At 40.7% G+C, this 17,487-nt stretch overlaps 3 protein-coding genes across 3 annotated transcripts; 1 reads left to right on the top strand and 2 right to left on the bottom strand.

The window, feature by feature from the left end:
• Positions 1-124: 124 nt before the first annotated feature.
• LOC118423636 (uncharacterized protein C6orf118-like) lies at positions 125-4,845 on the top strand. Its single transcript, XM_035831868.1, has 8 exons — positions 125-1,595; positions 2,013-2,138; positions 2,543-2,727; positions 3,130-3,191; positions 3,470-3,657; positions 4,016-4,069; positions 4,196-4,257; positions 4,479-4,845. Exons 1-8 carry the CDS (start codon positions 807-809, stop codon positions 4,537-4,539), a joined length of 1,527 nt encoding a protein of 508 aa, XP_035687761.1. The 5' UTR covers positions 125-806; the 3' UTR covers positions 4,540-4,845.
• Positions 4,846-5,392: 547 nt separating this feature from the next.
• Positions 5,393-7,716, bottom strand: LOC118423639 (transcription initiation factor TFIID subunit 13-like). Its single transcript, XM_035831873.1, has 4 exons — positions 7,497-7,716; positions 7,170-7,254; positions 6,693-6,790; positions 5,393-6,047 (listed from the first exon to the last, which is right to left on the bottom strand). The coding sequence occupies exons 1-4, from the start codon at positions 7,533-7,535 to the stop codon at positions 5,871-5,873; spliced, it is 399 nt and encodes a 132-aa protein (XP_035687766.1). The 5' UTR covers positions 7,536-7,716; the 3' UTR covers positions 5,393-5,870.
• A 2,173-nt stretch (positions 7,717-9,889) lies between these two features.
• Positions 9,890-14,843, bottom strand: LOC118423633 (receptor-type tyrosine-protein phosphatase beta-like). The gene has a single exon (XM_035831866.1). It carries the CDS (start codon positions 14,765-14,767, stop codon positions 11,303-11,305), a length of 3,465 nt encoding a protein of 1,154 aa, XP_035687759.1. The 5' UTR covers positions 14,768-14,843; the 3' UTR covers positions 9,890-11,302.
• Positions 14,844-17,487: the final 2,644 nt, after the last annotated feature.

Here is a 17,487-nt window from a genome sequence, read left to right as displayed (position 1 = left end):
TGTGTCTTCAATATAATGTTGTTAATGTTAGTATGTTTTACTTATATGAATCAGTAATGAATGTGTGTTAGACGAGTCGAATCAGTATACAGGGATGGCATACATATCTTGAGTAGGGGTTTCAAGGTTATAGTTGTGAGGGTGTGCACCTATCAATGTCAATTGACTAGATAGATGGACACATACAGTGTGTTCGTTGGGGTTTTAGTGCCTAACGTTAGGCGGTTAAAAAGGTTAACTGTCCAGAGGCATTTTTTAGATGTGTAAAAAATCTGAAGTTCCTAAATATGCCTGGTAACTGTATGTTAACCGTTATAAAATTGTGGCCACCCGGTAGCAAGGTACCCATTGATGCGCTGCATTGTACTGTAAACTGGAATGTTTTCAGTGCAGATGACGTGCATTGTTACCATATCAGTCACTATGAACGCTCACTGAGGCGAACTGGGCTGTGACTCCAACGTCTCATGTTTTGTTCCAGTGTTTGCACAAACAATTAACAACTGCTGGAAAAAGACGCATAAGTGTACCTGTATCGGACCCGTATGGTGATAAATCTGATTTTTAAATGTACCAACAATGCCTCTCTTGTATGCACACGTACTTTGCACCCAAATCACGACCCGCATTTGTTGTCAACGCAAGAATCTGAGCGCCAGCTGAGGGTATTATTTACAGGTTTCCATGGATACGCCGCACAGGCCTCTGGGTAATAAACATGGCTACCTTTGGAAGAAAGTTTTGAAGAAACCGGATAACCTCGCCGTTGTTTCCTTAGATCTTTGTTGATGCTTGAAGCGATGTAGATGTCTTTGTACTCGGAGACGTACAAGGCATCGAAGGACCCGATGATGGCGGAAACGCGGACTGTAAGGGAGCAGGAGCTCCGTAGGCTGATGGACAATGTGCTCGACAAACACCGGGACGACATCTTGACCATCGCGAGCGGTCACCTCAACCACGACAAACTTTACAGGCCGCCCGAAAGAGCGACGCACCAGCCATGGGTGAGCTCGGGCAAGCCGGGCCTCTCCCTACGGGAACCGAGCGTCATCCCGAGGGGGCAGAAGGCTGTGCGAGTCCAGCGGGAGAAGCTCCGACAAATGTCAGAAACAGCGCGGCAGTTCAGCATGGGCACCGCGGGAAGTTTACCCGCCACATCCCTGTTCCCCTCGCCTACCGGGGCCCACGCCTCCCGTGGCACCGGTGACAGGAGTCGGACAGTTCTCCCGTCCATCGGGGAAAAGGACAGGAAAGACCAGGAACGCCTTACCCAGTCCTACCCGACTCAAAGCCGACAAACATACATCGATGACAACGTGAGAGTCGAGGAGTTGAACATGCCGGAGATGCTACTCCACTCACCCAGAAGGCCAGCAGAACCCAAAACAAAATCAGTAGACTTCGCACACAAGCTAAGAACTATGAAGGATCGTGCCTTTATGCAGTCGTACCTAGCAGGGATAACTAAGAAGGAGCAGTTCGACAGACTGAAGGAGTTTGAGAGTGACGTGATGAGGATGGGCGATGCTAACGAGAGGAAAGTGTTGACCGGACAGAAAGCAGTGGACCATCACGAGGCCAAGTTAAACGCAGTAAGTTTATAACAATATGACTACAAAACTTAATGATGTGTTTCTTTGAATTCCTCTCCTTTTGCAATCTATTGAACGAATGGCTTGTTATAACTGACAGCTATTGTGACTGATCGACTCAAGTACTTTTCCAATTTAAGGCATGTCTACCCTGATTTGCCCAAATTTTATCGAAATCAACTCATTAAATGGTGTGCAAATAATTTATGACTGATTTATTGACAAAAATAACATACAACTTATACAATACCTCTTCATAACAGTATGAGTCACAGAATTTTTTTCCAGTGTTGCAACAAATGATCCATTCATAACTTTGAGGAAGTACCATATGGATGCAGTAGGCATCCATATGCCTTGTAGGATCACAGTTTTGCTTTGAAAGATTTGTAGTAATGATATTGTTGCCCTGTGCAGTTCCTTGATGAGCTGGATGCGCGAGGTGACTACAACCGTCTTCACCGTCTCCAGGCCCATAGAGAAGTGTTGGATGACTTGTGTGAGGAGTCTCCTGTATTTGGAGACCTACTCAACAAAATCAAGGTGAGTTGCAAGTTTCTCATTGGACAGTGTTGGTGAAATTCATGACAGTTTAAAAATACTAATAGGATGTAGATATGATTAAAACATAGAACATGATTTAATAATATTGATGGCCTGTTAAACTGAAGATAATAAGATTCATGGCAAACATACTTGCCTGGAAAACTGGGCCTTATGTTGTACATTGTATTTCAATGGGTTACAAAAGGAAAAGGTCACCTGTGTTTTATTAATTATTTCTGTCATCACTGATAAAAGAGTAGATGAACGGTGCACTAACATGAAATTGCTGAATAAATTAGATCCCATGCTATATGCTACAATCTAATAAGTGTATTTCTTATGTATTCACAGGAACCACAAAATATTTCTATATCACCACTCTTGTATTTCCTCCCCCATAGAAAGAGTATGATGCATATCTGTCTCACCTGCTGGAGTCCCAGAACCTGCAGCCCAGACTGCTGTATGAACACCTGAGCACCAGCTCAGACAAAAGTCCTGTCCCACCAGGGGAGGTGGAGGAGGCCATGCACCAGGTCAGGACACTGGAGCTGCAAGCTAAGGACCTTCTCAGCACCAATGACAGGTCAGTTTACATAATGTTTGGCCAACCATATATCTCCTTATACACATGTACAGTATATATGGTTGCGGTCATACTTGTCTGGTCACAAATATGCAAAAGAGATTGTTGCAATTTGTGGAATAAGAGTCTGATGATTAGTCAGTGTATACTCATTTGCATATTCTTGACTGGACAAATGTGCCCGCAACACAGTTTATCCTTGAGTTTTATACTCAGGCTAATACGTTTACATGTCTTGAATTTCTATTACGGAACCGTACATTTCAGCATACATATCGAGTTTTGTTGCTATAGAAATCCTCTAGTTCTGTGCTGAGACTTTGGGTGTGGTCCATTGCAGTTGAATTTGTGCATACATTCAAAGATATGTTCATTGATGATTGAAAATATCCATCTCCACAGGCTGAGAAATGAACTTCAAGAGGCCAGAGAAAGTCTAGCAGCAGCTGAAGAAGAAGCAAAAGGTAATGTCTGCAATTTATCATTTATCTAACCTCTTCTGTTGCCAACCTGTTCACAAAGAATGAAATGATGATGATGAATGGTTTATTAGGTTAAAAATGTCTCTCAGCCTGTTGGCTGAATTGAGGATTCTCTATGGGGGATCCTCTATACACACACACAATTAAAAATCAAAATGCTCAAGACAGAAAAATGTGAATGAAAACTACACCTAAATGATTCTAAAGTTATCAGAGCTCTTTCTGCTTGAAGAAGTCAACCCTTTTTCCCTCCCATGTAGAACCGAAGTCCAAGCTGTTTGTGTTCAAAGAGAGCCCACCGAAGGAGATAGATGAACAGATCAGGGATCTGTATGCAGAGGTTCTGGACAATCTGGATGAGATGGAGGCCATCAGACACAATCTGCAGGAGGAGTTTGTACCTCTTCAGGTCTGTCAGAATCTGGACCATCAGCTCAAGGAGACAGAGGTAAGCATGGACAACTTTAAGGTATACTTGGTAGATTGAGAAATCTTGTGATATTAGATAGGTGATTGAAGAATGCTGAAATATATTTTTGGGGTTGATGGCAATGAATTCAAGTCTGAGAGATACCACTGAAGTGATTAAGCCCAAGGCAACTGTTTAGATACAGCACCTGTAGCCTGATTAAATCTTGCTTATTGCAGCCCGTCCAACATCCGGCTAGGGTTAGGGGCCAGTTACAGCCCTAGACAGCAGAGTTTATGTTTAACAGATTATGGCACCAAGGGTTATGAGTATTTTTATAAAGCACTCTCTAACAGTAATCTTTTATTTTCAAAAAAAAATATTGTTTCCCTTTCAGATTGACATCCAGAGGATACTAAAACAGAATGAGTACTTGGAGAAGCAAGTGCAGGTAATACTTATTTTGTTCACCAAAAATTAAGCACTAGTAAATTTGTTTCATTTGATGTCTGTCGTTTTTAATTGAATCTGCATAATACATGTATTCATCGATGTATGTGACACAATGTCTTTGCAGGACTTGGAAGATGAGCTAGAGGACCATCTAGAGGGTGCAGAGGTACCACAAAGAGATGCAAGGTGAGCTCTTTACATCTACAAGTCATAGTCATGTCTATGTATTATTTCATTAGCTTGATTTTGTGTGTATACTGCATACTGAATTTAAAGAATTACAGAAATGTCATTAACAGTCATGATACATGATGATTAGAAACCACAAATACTAGGGTTTACATATTACTTATTTCCTTTCAAGCATATCTATGTAAATAAGTTGACATATTTTCTCTCTGTTTTAGGAAACTGTGGAGGAGCATCAACATAGACAAGGTTCTCAGCCTGAGCAAAATGGAGTATTAGCTGTTAAAACAGTAGATTCTCTACACAAGTCTACAAAATGATGCCAAAAACTTCTACAAAAAGAAATATATATTTTGCTAGTTCATTGCAGAATGTTTGTAAAATTTGGTCTCAAATGTCATTTGTAAAAGACCTTAGGCCATGTTGATTTGTTTATATTGGATAACATCCACGCATCAATCATAATTGTTCATCCACCTCCTCCTAACAAAAATAGTTTTAGACAATATTGTAAATCATACAAAGCATCTGTAAATATTGAAAAATAGATAGTAATGTCAAATTCAATTCAAAGTCAGCAGAAAACGCGAAAGAACAAAACTGAGGAATCTTTTGTTCACTGTACCATACTCTATGTGTTTGTTCAACTTTCTTGACCGCCTAGATTTTATCATAATGAATGCATCTTTTTTGCACACTTGCATCAATTTTGAGGTTCAACCGTTCCCAGAGGATGCCATATAATCAAAGAGCCTGAATCAAATCAACATGGCCTTTTATACAGAAGCAAACAGAGCTATTAGCAAACAGTGAGCTACAAACAATGTACATATACTTCATACCTCAATACACACATACTCACTACGACAGTGGGTCTTTTTACGGCTGGTTATGGCAATCTACAATTGTGTGAATATACCAAGGAAAATCATGTCAGCCAGTACAGATACCTTGTCACTTCATTTCACATGGCAGACACATAATATTAAAAAAAAGTCTGACTTACGGAGTTCACGAAGGAGATTCTTCACTTATTTGATACATAAGTCACTGTTATTAATCATTTGGCATGACAAATCTCTTCATATTCTTTATTGTGGTATCCTACTGATGTTATATTAGTTTTTTTATCTTGCAGTGTCTTTCCTTTTTATAGAAAAGAAATTGTTCACAGGCAGTCGTTTGCCCACTTCAATACTGTATTACTAGAACAGCTGTTTCAAAAATTACGTATTTAAAAAATATGTGGTTTCCACTTGTTATAGTATTTACAGTCTTAAATATGTGAAAACAATAGTGTAAATACATGTACAAAGTGTTATCAGCAATTCTAAGTGTTTTTGTGCAAGAGTTTGATATGGAGTGCTTCTTAAAAGGAAGCAATATGTAAAATATGATAAAATACACATGGTTGACACAACTAAAACACTGCCTGATTTCTTGCTTGCTGCTAATAATCTGAAGCAATAGACAAAGTAAGAGTAGACAGATTGACCTATACAAATGTAGATGTATCTCTGAACAATAGGAGGGTGTATGTATGTGTGTGTGTGTGTGTGTGTGTGTGTGTGTGTGTGTGTGTGTGATGATTGAGAGATAGGAAAGAATGTCTAGGCAACATTAACATAAGTTGACTCATCAAAAGCCTTCCTGGCTTTCTTGAGTTCCTCGTTCATGGTTAGTAAGTCCTTCACTCGTGCATATTTCCTGGGGTCTTTCCTGATCAGGAACACTATATCCTCCACCTGAACCCTCCCTGGTCTTCCTACCTCCATAGCCTTGTGTGTCTGTAAGATAATCAAATATAACAAGAAATCAATGAAGAAGTCACCACAAAGACTTTTTCTTGATCCTTAAGAAGGAGTTAATGTAATTTCAATATTGGTAGTGACTAAGCCTACTTAGAATATCCATTTGAGCTGGACTTTGCTAGATGTAATCTATGTAACAATTATAGTTCAGGGCCCGAAATTCATTTCGGATTAGGTGCAAGGCCAAATTTTGGCTGCACCACTTAAATTTAAGTAGAATGTCAGAAAAACCTAATAACAAAACTTAGTTACATGCTGTCAAATTCCATGACAGACATTTTTCTTATTTATCTAACCCTTAGACGTCAAGGATATGATGCATGCTAGACTAAGTACATGTACTTTGATATCTTTACCTACATAAACCTAAGAAAATATTTGGGTGCACCCTGTGCACCCACAGAAAATAATTGGGTGCACCAAGGAGGTTGAAAAAGTGCACAGCTTTTTTGGGTGCACCTGGGTGCACATGCACCCTGTATTTCGAGCCCTGATTAGTACTGTTCAAACAAGAAAGCCACAAATGAATTCAAGAGCATACTTACTTCTACATCAAAATTCAAATACCTAAATGAGAGGCACAAATGGTATTACACATAAACAGACCAAACTGAGACTGACCGTTTCTGTGATGAACTCAATGACAAGGTCCTCCAGTAAGTCCACAGACTCAGCGTACGGGTTCTGGTCATCTCCAAAGCCATACATCATACAGCGTACTGTGGAAACAAGTACATGTACTGTTAAATGCATGTATACAAGAGTACCTGTCTGGTTGTAGGGAATTTAGAGACATATGGATTATGATATACTAGTTATACCTAGTTGTAATATTTGTGAAGTTATAGGCAGTATGCCAGTACTAATCCTAAACTCAGCCTAATCTCTGAGTAGATGTTGGGATGAAGAATTGTTATGTTTACTGGCCTAGTCACTGGCTAGCTTTCCAGATGGTCCTCTACTTGGTTAGAAAGTAGCAGGATTTCTAGTTGTTTCTCTAGTTACATAATTTTGAAATGGCAGTCCATTTCACCATATATGCGACACTCCATCTTCAAGCTAGTTGCAAATTATGTTGTCTTTGCGTTCATTACTTACATTCCTTCTGAAACATCCGTTTTTTGCCTCCTGCAACTGTTGGTGTGTCTTTGGACTCCTTTTCCTCTGGTGGGTCCTCCTCAAGCTACACACACACGAAAATGTTCAGAACACAGCAATGATAACAAAAATCGACAATTTTTTTTTGCTCCAAAATTTTCATGATGATGCTGAGATGACGCCTAATTAATATTCTAACCACAGACAACGTTTAGCAGAATAAAATTTAGATAAAAAGTGTCAGCATAATCTTAAGACTTCCCTAGTCCTCTAAGACACTCCAATAATGTCCTAAATATCCAGTAAATTGATTTATAAACAGTTTACCTCTGCTGGGATGTTTTCATGTTCACCTCCTTCCGCCATGATGATGATGATGATGAACAGCCCTATACTATTCCAACCAATCAGCTGCCAGTATTCATCGTTCCCAGGGTACTTTTCCAGCTAACCCTGAGTACGAGCTGAAGGTGAAGCTCTGTAGGACGATCTGAGGTCTTTTGTCTCACTTGGAGTCGATTGTTTTGCCAAATTTTAACAGTTATGTCGGATCCAGCGCCCCCAGAAGGTGTCCAAGAAGCCGGGGAAGGCGAGAAGCCCAAGTTGAAGCCGTGCTGCGCCTGTCCAGAGACTAAGAAGGTCCGGGATGCGTGGTGAGTTCTCGCCAAGTCATGCTTCAATGTTGTTACGCAACGTGCTAAACTTGTCGTCTGCTAAGACTCGCTATGAACACCTGCATAATGTGTTTTCGTCTAACGCTGGATGGCTTGCAAAGACAATGACTTGCAATGTTGTTGTGCTCACTACACCTTGAAATAGTGAGAAGCTATTTTATTTACTACAATCCTTTGGCATCACAAGCTAGCCTTTACGCAACTTTGCAACATGTGATACGCCCCCCTCCCACCCTTAGAGTGATGTAACTCTACCGAAATGTCAGTTTGTCTTAAAACAAAGAGAAGAAGACATCACAAACAAAGGACGTTTGTCTGGTGACCTCTAGGATCCCTTCAACCTCTATTAGAGTCTATATATCACCCAAGCACAGCTGTTAGGGAACGTGACCCACTATACGATTGACCTACTTTCGTGAGGTTCCAGTATTGGTTTTGGACATAAAATCAATTCATGGCTTCACGACCGAAATCAAATAAACGAGCAAAGTATATTTGATTAACCTATATCCATTGGCTAGGGTTATGCGGACTTGAATTCAGTTCTGTTGTAAAGATGAATTCCCATTTGTGTACGTGACCACAGGCATGACAGCTATGACAGTGCAAATGCCTGGGAAGGTCAATGACCCGATTTAGACATATCGTATATGATTTATAAATATAACATTATAGCTGTAACTGAGAAAGGATTGTTAGGGTCACTTAGAATATTGCAATAGGTACTCTATCAAATAGCGGCCTAAAAGTGTCAACTGGATAGACATGACTGTAAGTTTGGTAATTGCTTTTAAATATATGGCTGGGTCGCAAAAGAGGGAATGCTAAAGAGCATGTTGTAAGGCGTGATGGAATGTCTTGTCTAATATATCATGGTGTTACTAACTTGGAGTTCAAACTGTCACACTGACATGAGCTTATTCCAACCAAATATATAGACTTGATTATCCACTACATCACACAATACTTCATTTTCTGACCTACATTACACAATCATTTGTTTTTGACCTAAGTATGCTGTTTTTACCCACAGTATTATAGAGAAAGGAGAGGAGAACTGTGGAGACCTCATAGAAGCTCACAAAGAGTGCATGAGAAGCTTGGGCTTCAACGTGTAGCTGCTAATCAGGGAACAAATACCTTCATCAAGGTTTGTGAAAATCTGTTTTGTCTCTGTTTATTCTCAAATTGTTTTAATCATTCCTGATACTATTTGTTTCTGATAACTATATGTCTGGCATATGCTAGACCATATCCCTTATTATTTGACTTTAAGACAGTGTTTTGTTTCTATTTTCAGATTTTTGCAGTGCAATTGTACAGAAGACCTGACAACTGCTGGCTGAAGACTGTCATTAGTGATTGGTGTGCATAGCTGGCCAAGAAAAAAGATTTGCTGTACACAATGTCTACTACTTATTGTAACTGTGAAAGCAATTATGATGAAGAGTTCAGACTAATGAAATTTTTCTTCTGTATGTAAACAGATGTTTTCAGTAAGTTTAGATTTAGAGCTTGAATTTAGAATCATTTTATGTAGAGGACTAAAATCTTGTAGAATGCATGTGGTAGACAGTTTTACTTCTTTATGGAATAGAAGGTTGACAATAAATGAAAAGCAATATGGTATAACTTACTATTTAAGATAGGTATTTAGATATACAGTCTGAATATGCAGGTTTGTAATTTGATGTTAACAATTAAGAAATCAAATTATCAGAAAACTCTATACCTTATGCTTCTGTAAGAAGGAGTAAGCTGTGCTTCCTTGTATCTAGTGTGAAACAAAAGTACTAGTAGTAGTTTGTGTAATATTCTTGGAGTTTGAGGCAGGCCCAAAAATGAATATGCTATTTCTGGCAGATTTTTTTACATACACATGTAGTGTATTCAAACCATGTTTTTTACATAGATGATGTACATGTACAGGAAACATAGCCATTTATTCTAAATACCTCATACAAAAGAAATCTTCAAAATCTTGTGATGGTAACTACCAATTAACACGTTCCTACAGCCAGATCTTGGCTGGCAGTTATTATTTCGTCACCGAAAGATCTTCTGGGAGATCAGTCTATAATACACGTAAGCCATGAGTTGTCTCTTAACTATTCCAAGATAAATGACAAGCTGTACAAATGCTTCCATTTGTGATGATAGAATAAAGATATCCGAACACTCTTGTTTCTCCTTGTAATGGTTGTAATATGACTAAGAGGTGTTTGATGTTCAAGCAACAACTTTTACTAGTAGCTTATATGTACATATACACTATCGTACTAACTTGCTTGAAAATAACTTGTAAAAGTTAGGTTGTGAAAAGTTGAAGATTTTCAACACAACAAAAGATGAATGAAAAGAAAAATGATATACACTAGTTTTAAACAGCAAAACTATATATTTGAAGAGATAGAATTAGATACTAGTAATACACTAGCAAAGAGGAGATGCAAACTTCATTAAATTAGATGACATTGGATGTGAAGTATTATCCACAAAGTCAAATATAATCTAGAGAAAAGTACATATCTTTCGTGTAAGAATAGGTGATCATGCTGTACATTATGTCAAGGTGAACTGTCACACTGCGCACTATGTATACATACAACATAAGTACCAAGTACCAACAATTTTAAGATAATTCATTCATAACACGTGGGAAAAGTTTGGCTTATATATCAAATGTTTTCAACAGTAACGTTATGTATATTCACTAATTAGTCATAGACATTACAGAACAAAACGATTCTCTAAACGGTATTATCATATAGCCAGATGACATTAAACCATCAGAGCGCCCCCCCCCCCTTCATAGTGGTTTAAAACATATGACACCGATAGATGTGTCACCAGTGGAGAATGTTAATTCTCATGATCAAGTAGTTAGATATCAGAATTATATAGGGGAGGTGAGCCGTTTCATTAAACATTTGTAGCACGTTTCAAAGTTTGTCCCAGCACTATTTGGGCGTCTTGACAAACCAATTGCAAAATTTTCTGAACATGAATAACAAAATGAAATGATTTCATGAGAAGTCAAATTTATTAATAAACTCAACGACTGAAAAGCAGCTGTTGGGCGCGTCAGATAGGATAGGCTATATGGTAATGACGTTCAGGACTCGTTTGTTTCTCGATACAGGCCTGGTCATTTGGTGTGTAAAGCGCACTTCATCAAACCACATCGTTCAATGCGCTCAATTGGTGGTTTTATTCAGTGGTTCAAGACCAAATGACCATGCCTAATAAAATGTCACCATATTGGCCATATACACATTGAGGCAGGTCATTAATGAGTAATGTTAGGCTGGACATTTTTAAGGAAAACAGGCAGAGCTTACAAAGATCCAGGAGTCTGTTTCTGGAAACAGACGAAACAACTCAAATGTAGTGCATTCACCAATTCAATCTCATTGTCTTGAACTATCTCAGATCCATAGGCTACCCCGACGAAATGAGCTAGCCATTGCCAGGCAGGAGTTGGGTAATTTCACTGCTGTCCTCCTCCAGTGTGTCACCTATGGTGTTATCTATTTCTTCAATGCTAAAATCACTTGGTATTTCCCTTGCCTTAACAAAGGTTCTTTGCACACCTTCGACTCTTGCCTCCTCGTCGCTTTTAAAGGTCTTTACCCTTACTTTCAACTTGTACAAGAAGACCAAGCATACGATGGTGAATACAGTGACTATAACCCAGATGAAAAGCATTGCAACGAAACTTAGAAACGGAGTCCATGCTTTTTCAAAAAGGCAGCTTTGAGTACTTGGAGCCAGCGTCTCCGTCCCTGCTGTAGGCGTTGAGTTAGTTGCTATAGTTGGGTACTCGTCTACACTTCGACTATTAGAGTCGTCTGTACCAAAACAATTACAATTACCACAATATATACCAAAAAAGGTTGAGAAGTTAGCAAAGACGATTGCAATGACTGAAACCTGAATTAAGCCGGCGGCAACGTACCTAGCGAATTTTTTCATCCGGGACTGGGTTCTATACGTCATTTCAACAAATTCACTCTCTATCTCACTTTCAATCTTGTCGTGGTTTGTTACTTTCGTTATCGACGCAATCTCTATTCTGTACTTGGCATTGGTCACTGTATTCTCAATCTTCACATGGGTATTGCCTTGTGAATACAAATCAGTGGCTGGCATGTCTTTAGAAATATTCTGGTATCTGATTTTATAGTTGTGTGTAGTTCTCCGAGATTCAGGGTCTCTTGGTGGCTGCCAGTATAACATAAAAGAGTCGAAACTCTCATTTCCGCAGTATATTCTCTCTCTTTGTGGTGGATCTGGTTTCGTGAAGGTAATCCAATGTGCTTTCTCGTTTGATTGTTCAAATTTTGGGGTACCATCGGCATTTCGTTTTTCTTTGTAACTCCTCGCTGCCATTGTGACTTCGTATTCTGTTAAACACCCTAGGTCATCGACTTTGTGGTGATAGTGGCGCTCTGCGTCCGCCCCTGTCGAAAGTCTGTCGTCAGGTCTTTGGTCTTCGTCTCTGTGTATACATGTTGAATTTGTACAAAAGGATTCGACTTCGTCAACAAGCAAGGTCTTAGCGCTTTTGCTCCTGTCAAAGGGTGAAATCCTGATACAGTATGCATCAGTTTTCCCTTCTCCAGGTATCCAGGTTAGGAGAAGTGCTTTTTTCTGTATCTGATCTGGGTCTTTCTCATCTATATGAAGGATGGGTTTAGCAACAAGTGTCATTTGTTGCTTTTCGATTTGTATGCTCTTTCTTTCTCCATTAGGCATACTTGTGCTACCTTTTGCACTTACTGATAACACTGACAACCTGTATTCTGTTCCCGCAGTCAAGTTTTTGAAAATATGTTCTAGCGTGTCACATAAATCCACGTTGGAAGTTGACCTTTTTGATGAAAGTGTTCCATTTTTATTTAGTTCTTTAGGTATTTCGACCTCCTGTTTTTCAAGTCCCTTGGTGTTATGAATACTCAAAAGATAGCATTCTTCGTCACTATCTCTTGGTGGCTTCCAGGTAACCTTTAAGCTATTTAAGGAAACGTCTTGTTCTGGTATTTGTACGTCATCTGGGGGTCGGGGAACTGTCCGCTCATAAATGCTACATAGATCACTGTCCTTTTCTCCGCTGATTGTCCTTGAATCTATTCTGTACTTTCTCCCGGCAACAAGACCTTGGAATGTATATCGAATATGTTTGGTACACACTGACTTGTCCAGCTGAACATTGTTCTTGCAATCGAATATATCTAACTGATAACCACTCAGATCCCCGCTGGGTCGGCTCCACGAAACTGTTACATCCTCTTGACTAGAAGGTACTGTGTTCTGTCTGATGACCTGCACTTTGGAGGGTGGGCACACTTTGGTCCTTTGGGAAATCTCAGCTGTAGCTGTTTCTTCTCCGCTAATCGTGATGACATGTATTGTGTATAATCTCCCTTCAGTCAGGTTATCAAAGACAACATTGAAAGGGACAGCGTCACTTGCGTCAACATACTTAGACCGCTGCTGTTGGCCGTTATGGTTTAAGTTTATTCTGTAACCATTTTGGACACCATCGGCTTGTTCCCATTCAACAGTGAAACTTTTGTAGTCAACATCAGAAACTTTAAGATTATTGGCTTTTGCTACTAGAGTTCGTCTTTGAATATCGATTGGCCTGGACTCGCTTTCTTTCCGACCACTTAAAGTGCGGATAAAAATATTGTACAGCTGCCCAGGAACAAGGTTCCTAAAACTGTACTTTCTCTGGATATCGCAACTCACTTCCCTGTCTTGTATTTCTCCCTGACCTCCATCACCTTCAGGGATAAGCGTTACTCTGTAGTGGTCTTTGTCACACCATGCTTCAGGCCACGTTACTGTTATCATCCTTTCTTTCACTTCGTCTATGGAGATTTTTTGTGGTGGTATTGCCGTTGTCCTCATATACCTTTCGATGGGTTTACTCGAACTCTCGCCGCAACATGCTTGTACTGAAACTGCATATAGACGACCAGGATATAGCCCATCAAACGTACATTCGAGACGGTCATCAGCCGCAATATATTCGGAATTAATGATGAAGTTGCTTGATGCTACTTGAACTAAGTATTTATCTTTTACTCCCCTGGCGTGATTCCATTCAACGGCAATGCACGTTTCGTCGTGATAGGTTTCTCTCAGGTCCTTCGGGGTATCCACAGTTGTCCTGATCTTAACTTCTTCTGGGTCACTTTCTTTGTCTTCACTCTTCGTGGTTATTCTTATCATGTACATGCGACCATGTTCCAATCCACGGAAAATGTGTACTGTTTCCTGATCTCTCATGACACATGCCCATTGTTTGTGAATGAGTGCACTTTCACGGTCTTCGCTATCTGTCACAGGTATATTCGTTTCAGAATGTGAGTTGGTGGCTCTGTCACTGACTTCGGAGTCAGACACAACGCCCTCTGGGACTCTTTCACTATACAGAAAAAAATTGTGTTGGTCATATTCCCCGTTTCCTGGTTTCCATCTGATTTCGATGTCAGTGTCTTGTTTTGTAACAATCTCGATTCCTTCGGGCGGAAGAGGTATTGTCCTTCCGAAAGTCGTGGTCCATTTACTTGTATCGTTCCCACTCTCAGCTAGGACACGGATACGGTATCTTTTTCCGGCGGTTAGATTTTTGAAAACATATCTATACGACGGTATGTCATTTGCTTCACGTTCGCCCCTTTGCAAGGCAACTTCCTCAACTTCTTGGTAATGAGGGCCGTATGCGTCAAGTATCTCAATGTGGTATCTATCCTTGCAACCATTGGCCTCCAACCAACTGACTAGTATAGAGTCAACCGACTCTTCCACAATTTTAACACCATTGGGCTGGCTAACAACTGTTCTGGAGGCCGGTGGAGAGATGGTCAAACTGCTATCGTCTTCTCTAATCGCAGTGACTGATACCTTGTACATACGCCCCGTGTCAATTCTGGAAACGTGTAACCCATCAGAACACCCGCGCCCCTGTGCTTGATGCAAACCTGTTGCAATGTCACCGACTCGTCAGAAATACTGACTAAATAGCCATCAACCTCTCCTTGTGAACCGTACCAGCTGACAGACATGCTTCTTTCGGTTTTTGCATCTATACATACATTATGAGGAGACGCTACTGTTGCTCGCACTTCCTTGTTTTTTCCCTTGCTTTGTTCTCCGTAACTAACTGCACATAGGGTAATGGAATACATTCTTCCGGGAACAAGGCCACTGAAGTTGTGTTCAAGAGGGCTGTTATGTTTTATGAATCGTGTAGGGCCTGAAATGGTATCATTGGGAGATATCATCATCAGATAGCCTCGTTTATCCCCTGCACAATGTTCCCAACTCGCTCGAAGCTTTCCGTCTCCGTCAGGAACCACAACTAAACCTTCCGGATCTGCGACTTCAGTTTGTATGTGTATTTCTACACTTTCACTTCTTTCTCCTTCATTCATAGTTTCAATTGTGATCGTGTATTTCCTGCCTGAAACAAGGTTCGCAAATGAGTGGCAAAGTTCACCTTTGTCTTTGCTAATTTTTGACTGCTGTACATCAAAAGGATCAAACAGTCGAAGGTAAAATCCATCATACTCGCCATCCGGCTCCTCCCATTGTACTGATATCGCGGTACATGTCCTAGTTGATCCTGGTCGACTGTTCTTAGGTGGGCATACCAACGTCCGTACGTTAATTGTCTCCGCTTTGCTATCTTGACCACCACTGATCGTAAAAGCCGTAATCTCATAAAGTTTTCCATGAACTAGACCATCAAAGGTGTACTCCTTGTCTTGGGATGATTTTTCAGCTGCAACAACAAGTCTTACAGGAGTTTGGTCAGTGGGGCTTAAGTGTAATCGATATTCGTCTCTATCTCCAACAACGTCTGGCCATTTTACTCGGATGCTTGTTTTTGTCACCATGTCCACCTTTAATTTGGGTGGCTTGACATCCGTTCGCTTCTGATGTGACACAGGGCTACTGAAAACATCAGCCCCGCGTATTGGTCTGACTACCGTGTGTATGGTAACGATGTAAATACGCCCGGGCACCAGTTGGTTAAACGAAGTTTTTAACGTCTCATCACTTCCAATGAACTTCTTTTTCTCTTCGTCAGAAGGAACTGATGAGGTCAGGGTAACGAGATAGCCCGAAGCATCACCGTCTGCTTTCTCCCATTCAACATGAATGCAATCTTCTGTAGAACTGAGGTTGAAGCTGGCTAGCTCAGCTACTATTGTCCTCTGAACTCGACGGCTCGGTTTACTATGGCCCCGTCCACTTATAGCAACAAGAGACACTGTGTACTCGCGACCGGGAACCAATGGGTCAAAGGTATGTTCAAAACGCGACCCATTTGGTATAAATATGGGTACTGATTTTGTTTCCGTCTCATCTTTTTCAGTATAAATAGTTAGTTTGTACTTGTCACAGTCTCCTTCCGACCGTGTCCAGCGCACTGGGATGCAGTTCTTGGTAACGTTCTGTGATTCAATGATAAGGTTTGGTGTATTGACAGTAGTTCGTATTTTAGAAATTTTACGTCTACTCGGGCAATCCCCGCAAATTGCTACTACGCCAACAGTGTATTCCCTACCAGGTGTAAGGCCATCAAAGACGCATTCTTGGTTCTCCGCTGATAAAAGGCGTTCGTCTGCATCGGCTGGATCAATTGACACTCTGTACTTTTCATACCCACCTTCAGGAACATGATCCCATGAAACTGTGATCCTTTTTTCAAGAATGTTTGAGAGTCGTGTTCTAGATGGAGGCAACGGTCGTGTCCACCCGTTACAGGAAGATACCTCACTACAGTAGCCACTCTTTACTGTAGTGATTGAAATCTTGTAAAATGTACCAGGCACAAGATTGGTAAATATTTGAACAAGGTCATCATTGGCTTCTACCGGTGTGCAGGTGGCATGCTTTGGTTCTATCGCAAGCATGTATCTGTCTTTGTCCCCTGTTGCCTGGTCCCAGGTGACCATTAACGTGTTTTCTCCCACAGCCGCTATATGAGTCTCTCTTGGCTTATCAACTTTGGTTCTGATACGAATTGTTCGAGGTTCACTGACATCACCCCCACTCACCGCCTTCACGGATATAGTATAGAGCCTTCCCGCTGTGAGGCCATCAGCATTGGACTCCAACCAACGGTCACGACCGACTGGATCGAGCTTCGGAATGTTTTCGCCAGGGTCACTTGAAGATACGTCTACTGTGTAGTGGTCAACGTCACCAACTGACTTTTCCCAAGAAAAGAAAATTCGGCCCAGTTCTATGTTCTTCATGCTGATAGTACCAGGCTGTGCCACTTTGGTTCGTTGATGTTGCCAAATTGGTGCAGACGTGCTCAGATCATCTTCGCCACAGAGCGATTGTATACATATCTGATACATCCGTCCAGGTACCAAACGTTTGAACGTTTTCTCAAGAATAGTTGGCGCTAACTCATCCTTGTACACCTCGATACCCTCCTCATCGTAGATTTGAACACTGTATTTATCTTTGTTTCCATCAGCGTCCGGCCAGGTGACAGAAATAGTTTCCTCTGTTACATCTTCCACGTAAACCGACGTCGGACTACATGCGACTGTCCGAACTTCGATAGTGGCCACATCACTAGTTTCTCCTTCACAAGCCGTTTGAACGTTTAT

This window comes from Branchiostoma floridae, chromosome 9 (genome assembly GCF_000003815.2).
Source record: "Branchiostoma floridae strain S238N-H82 chromosome 9, Bfl_VNyyK, whole genome shotgun sequence".
Taxonomy (NCBI): domain Eukaryota; kingdom Metazoa; phylum Chordata; class Leptocardii; order Amphioxiformes; family Branchiostomatidae; genus Branchiostoma; species Branchiostoma floridae.
Note: the sequence above shows the minus strand (reverse complement) of the source record. Positions and strands in the feature narration are given on the sequence as shown.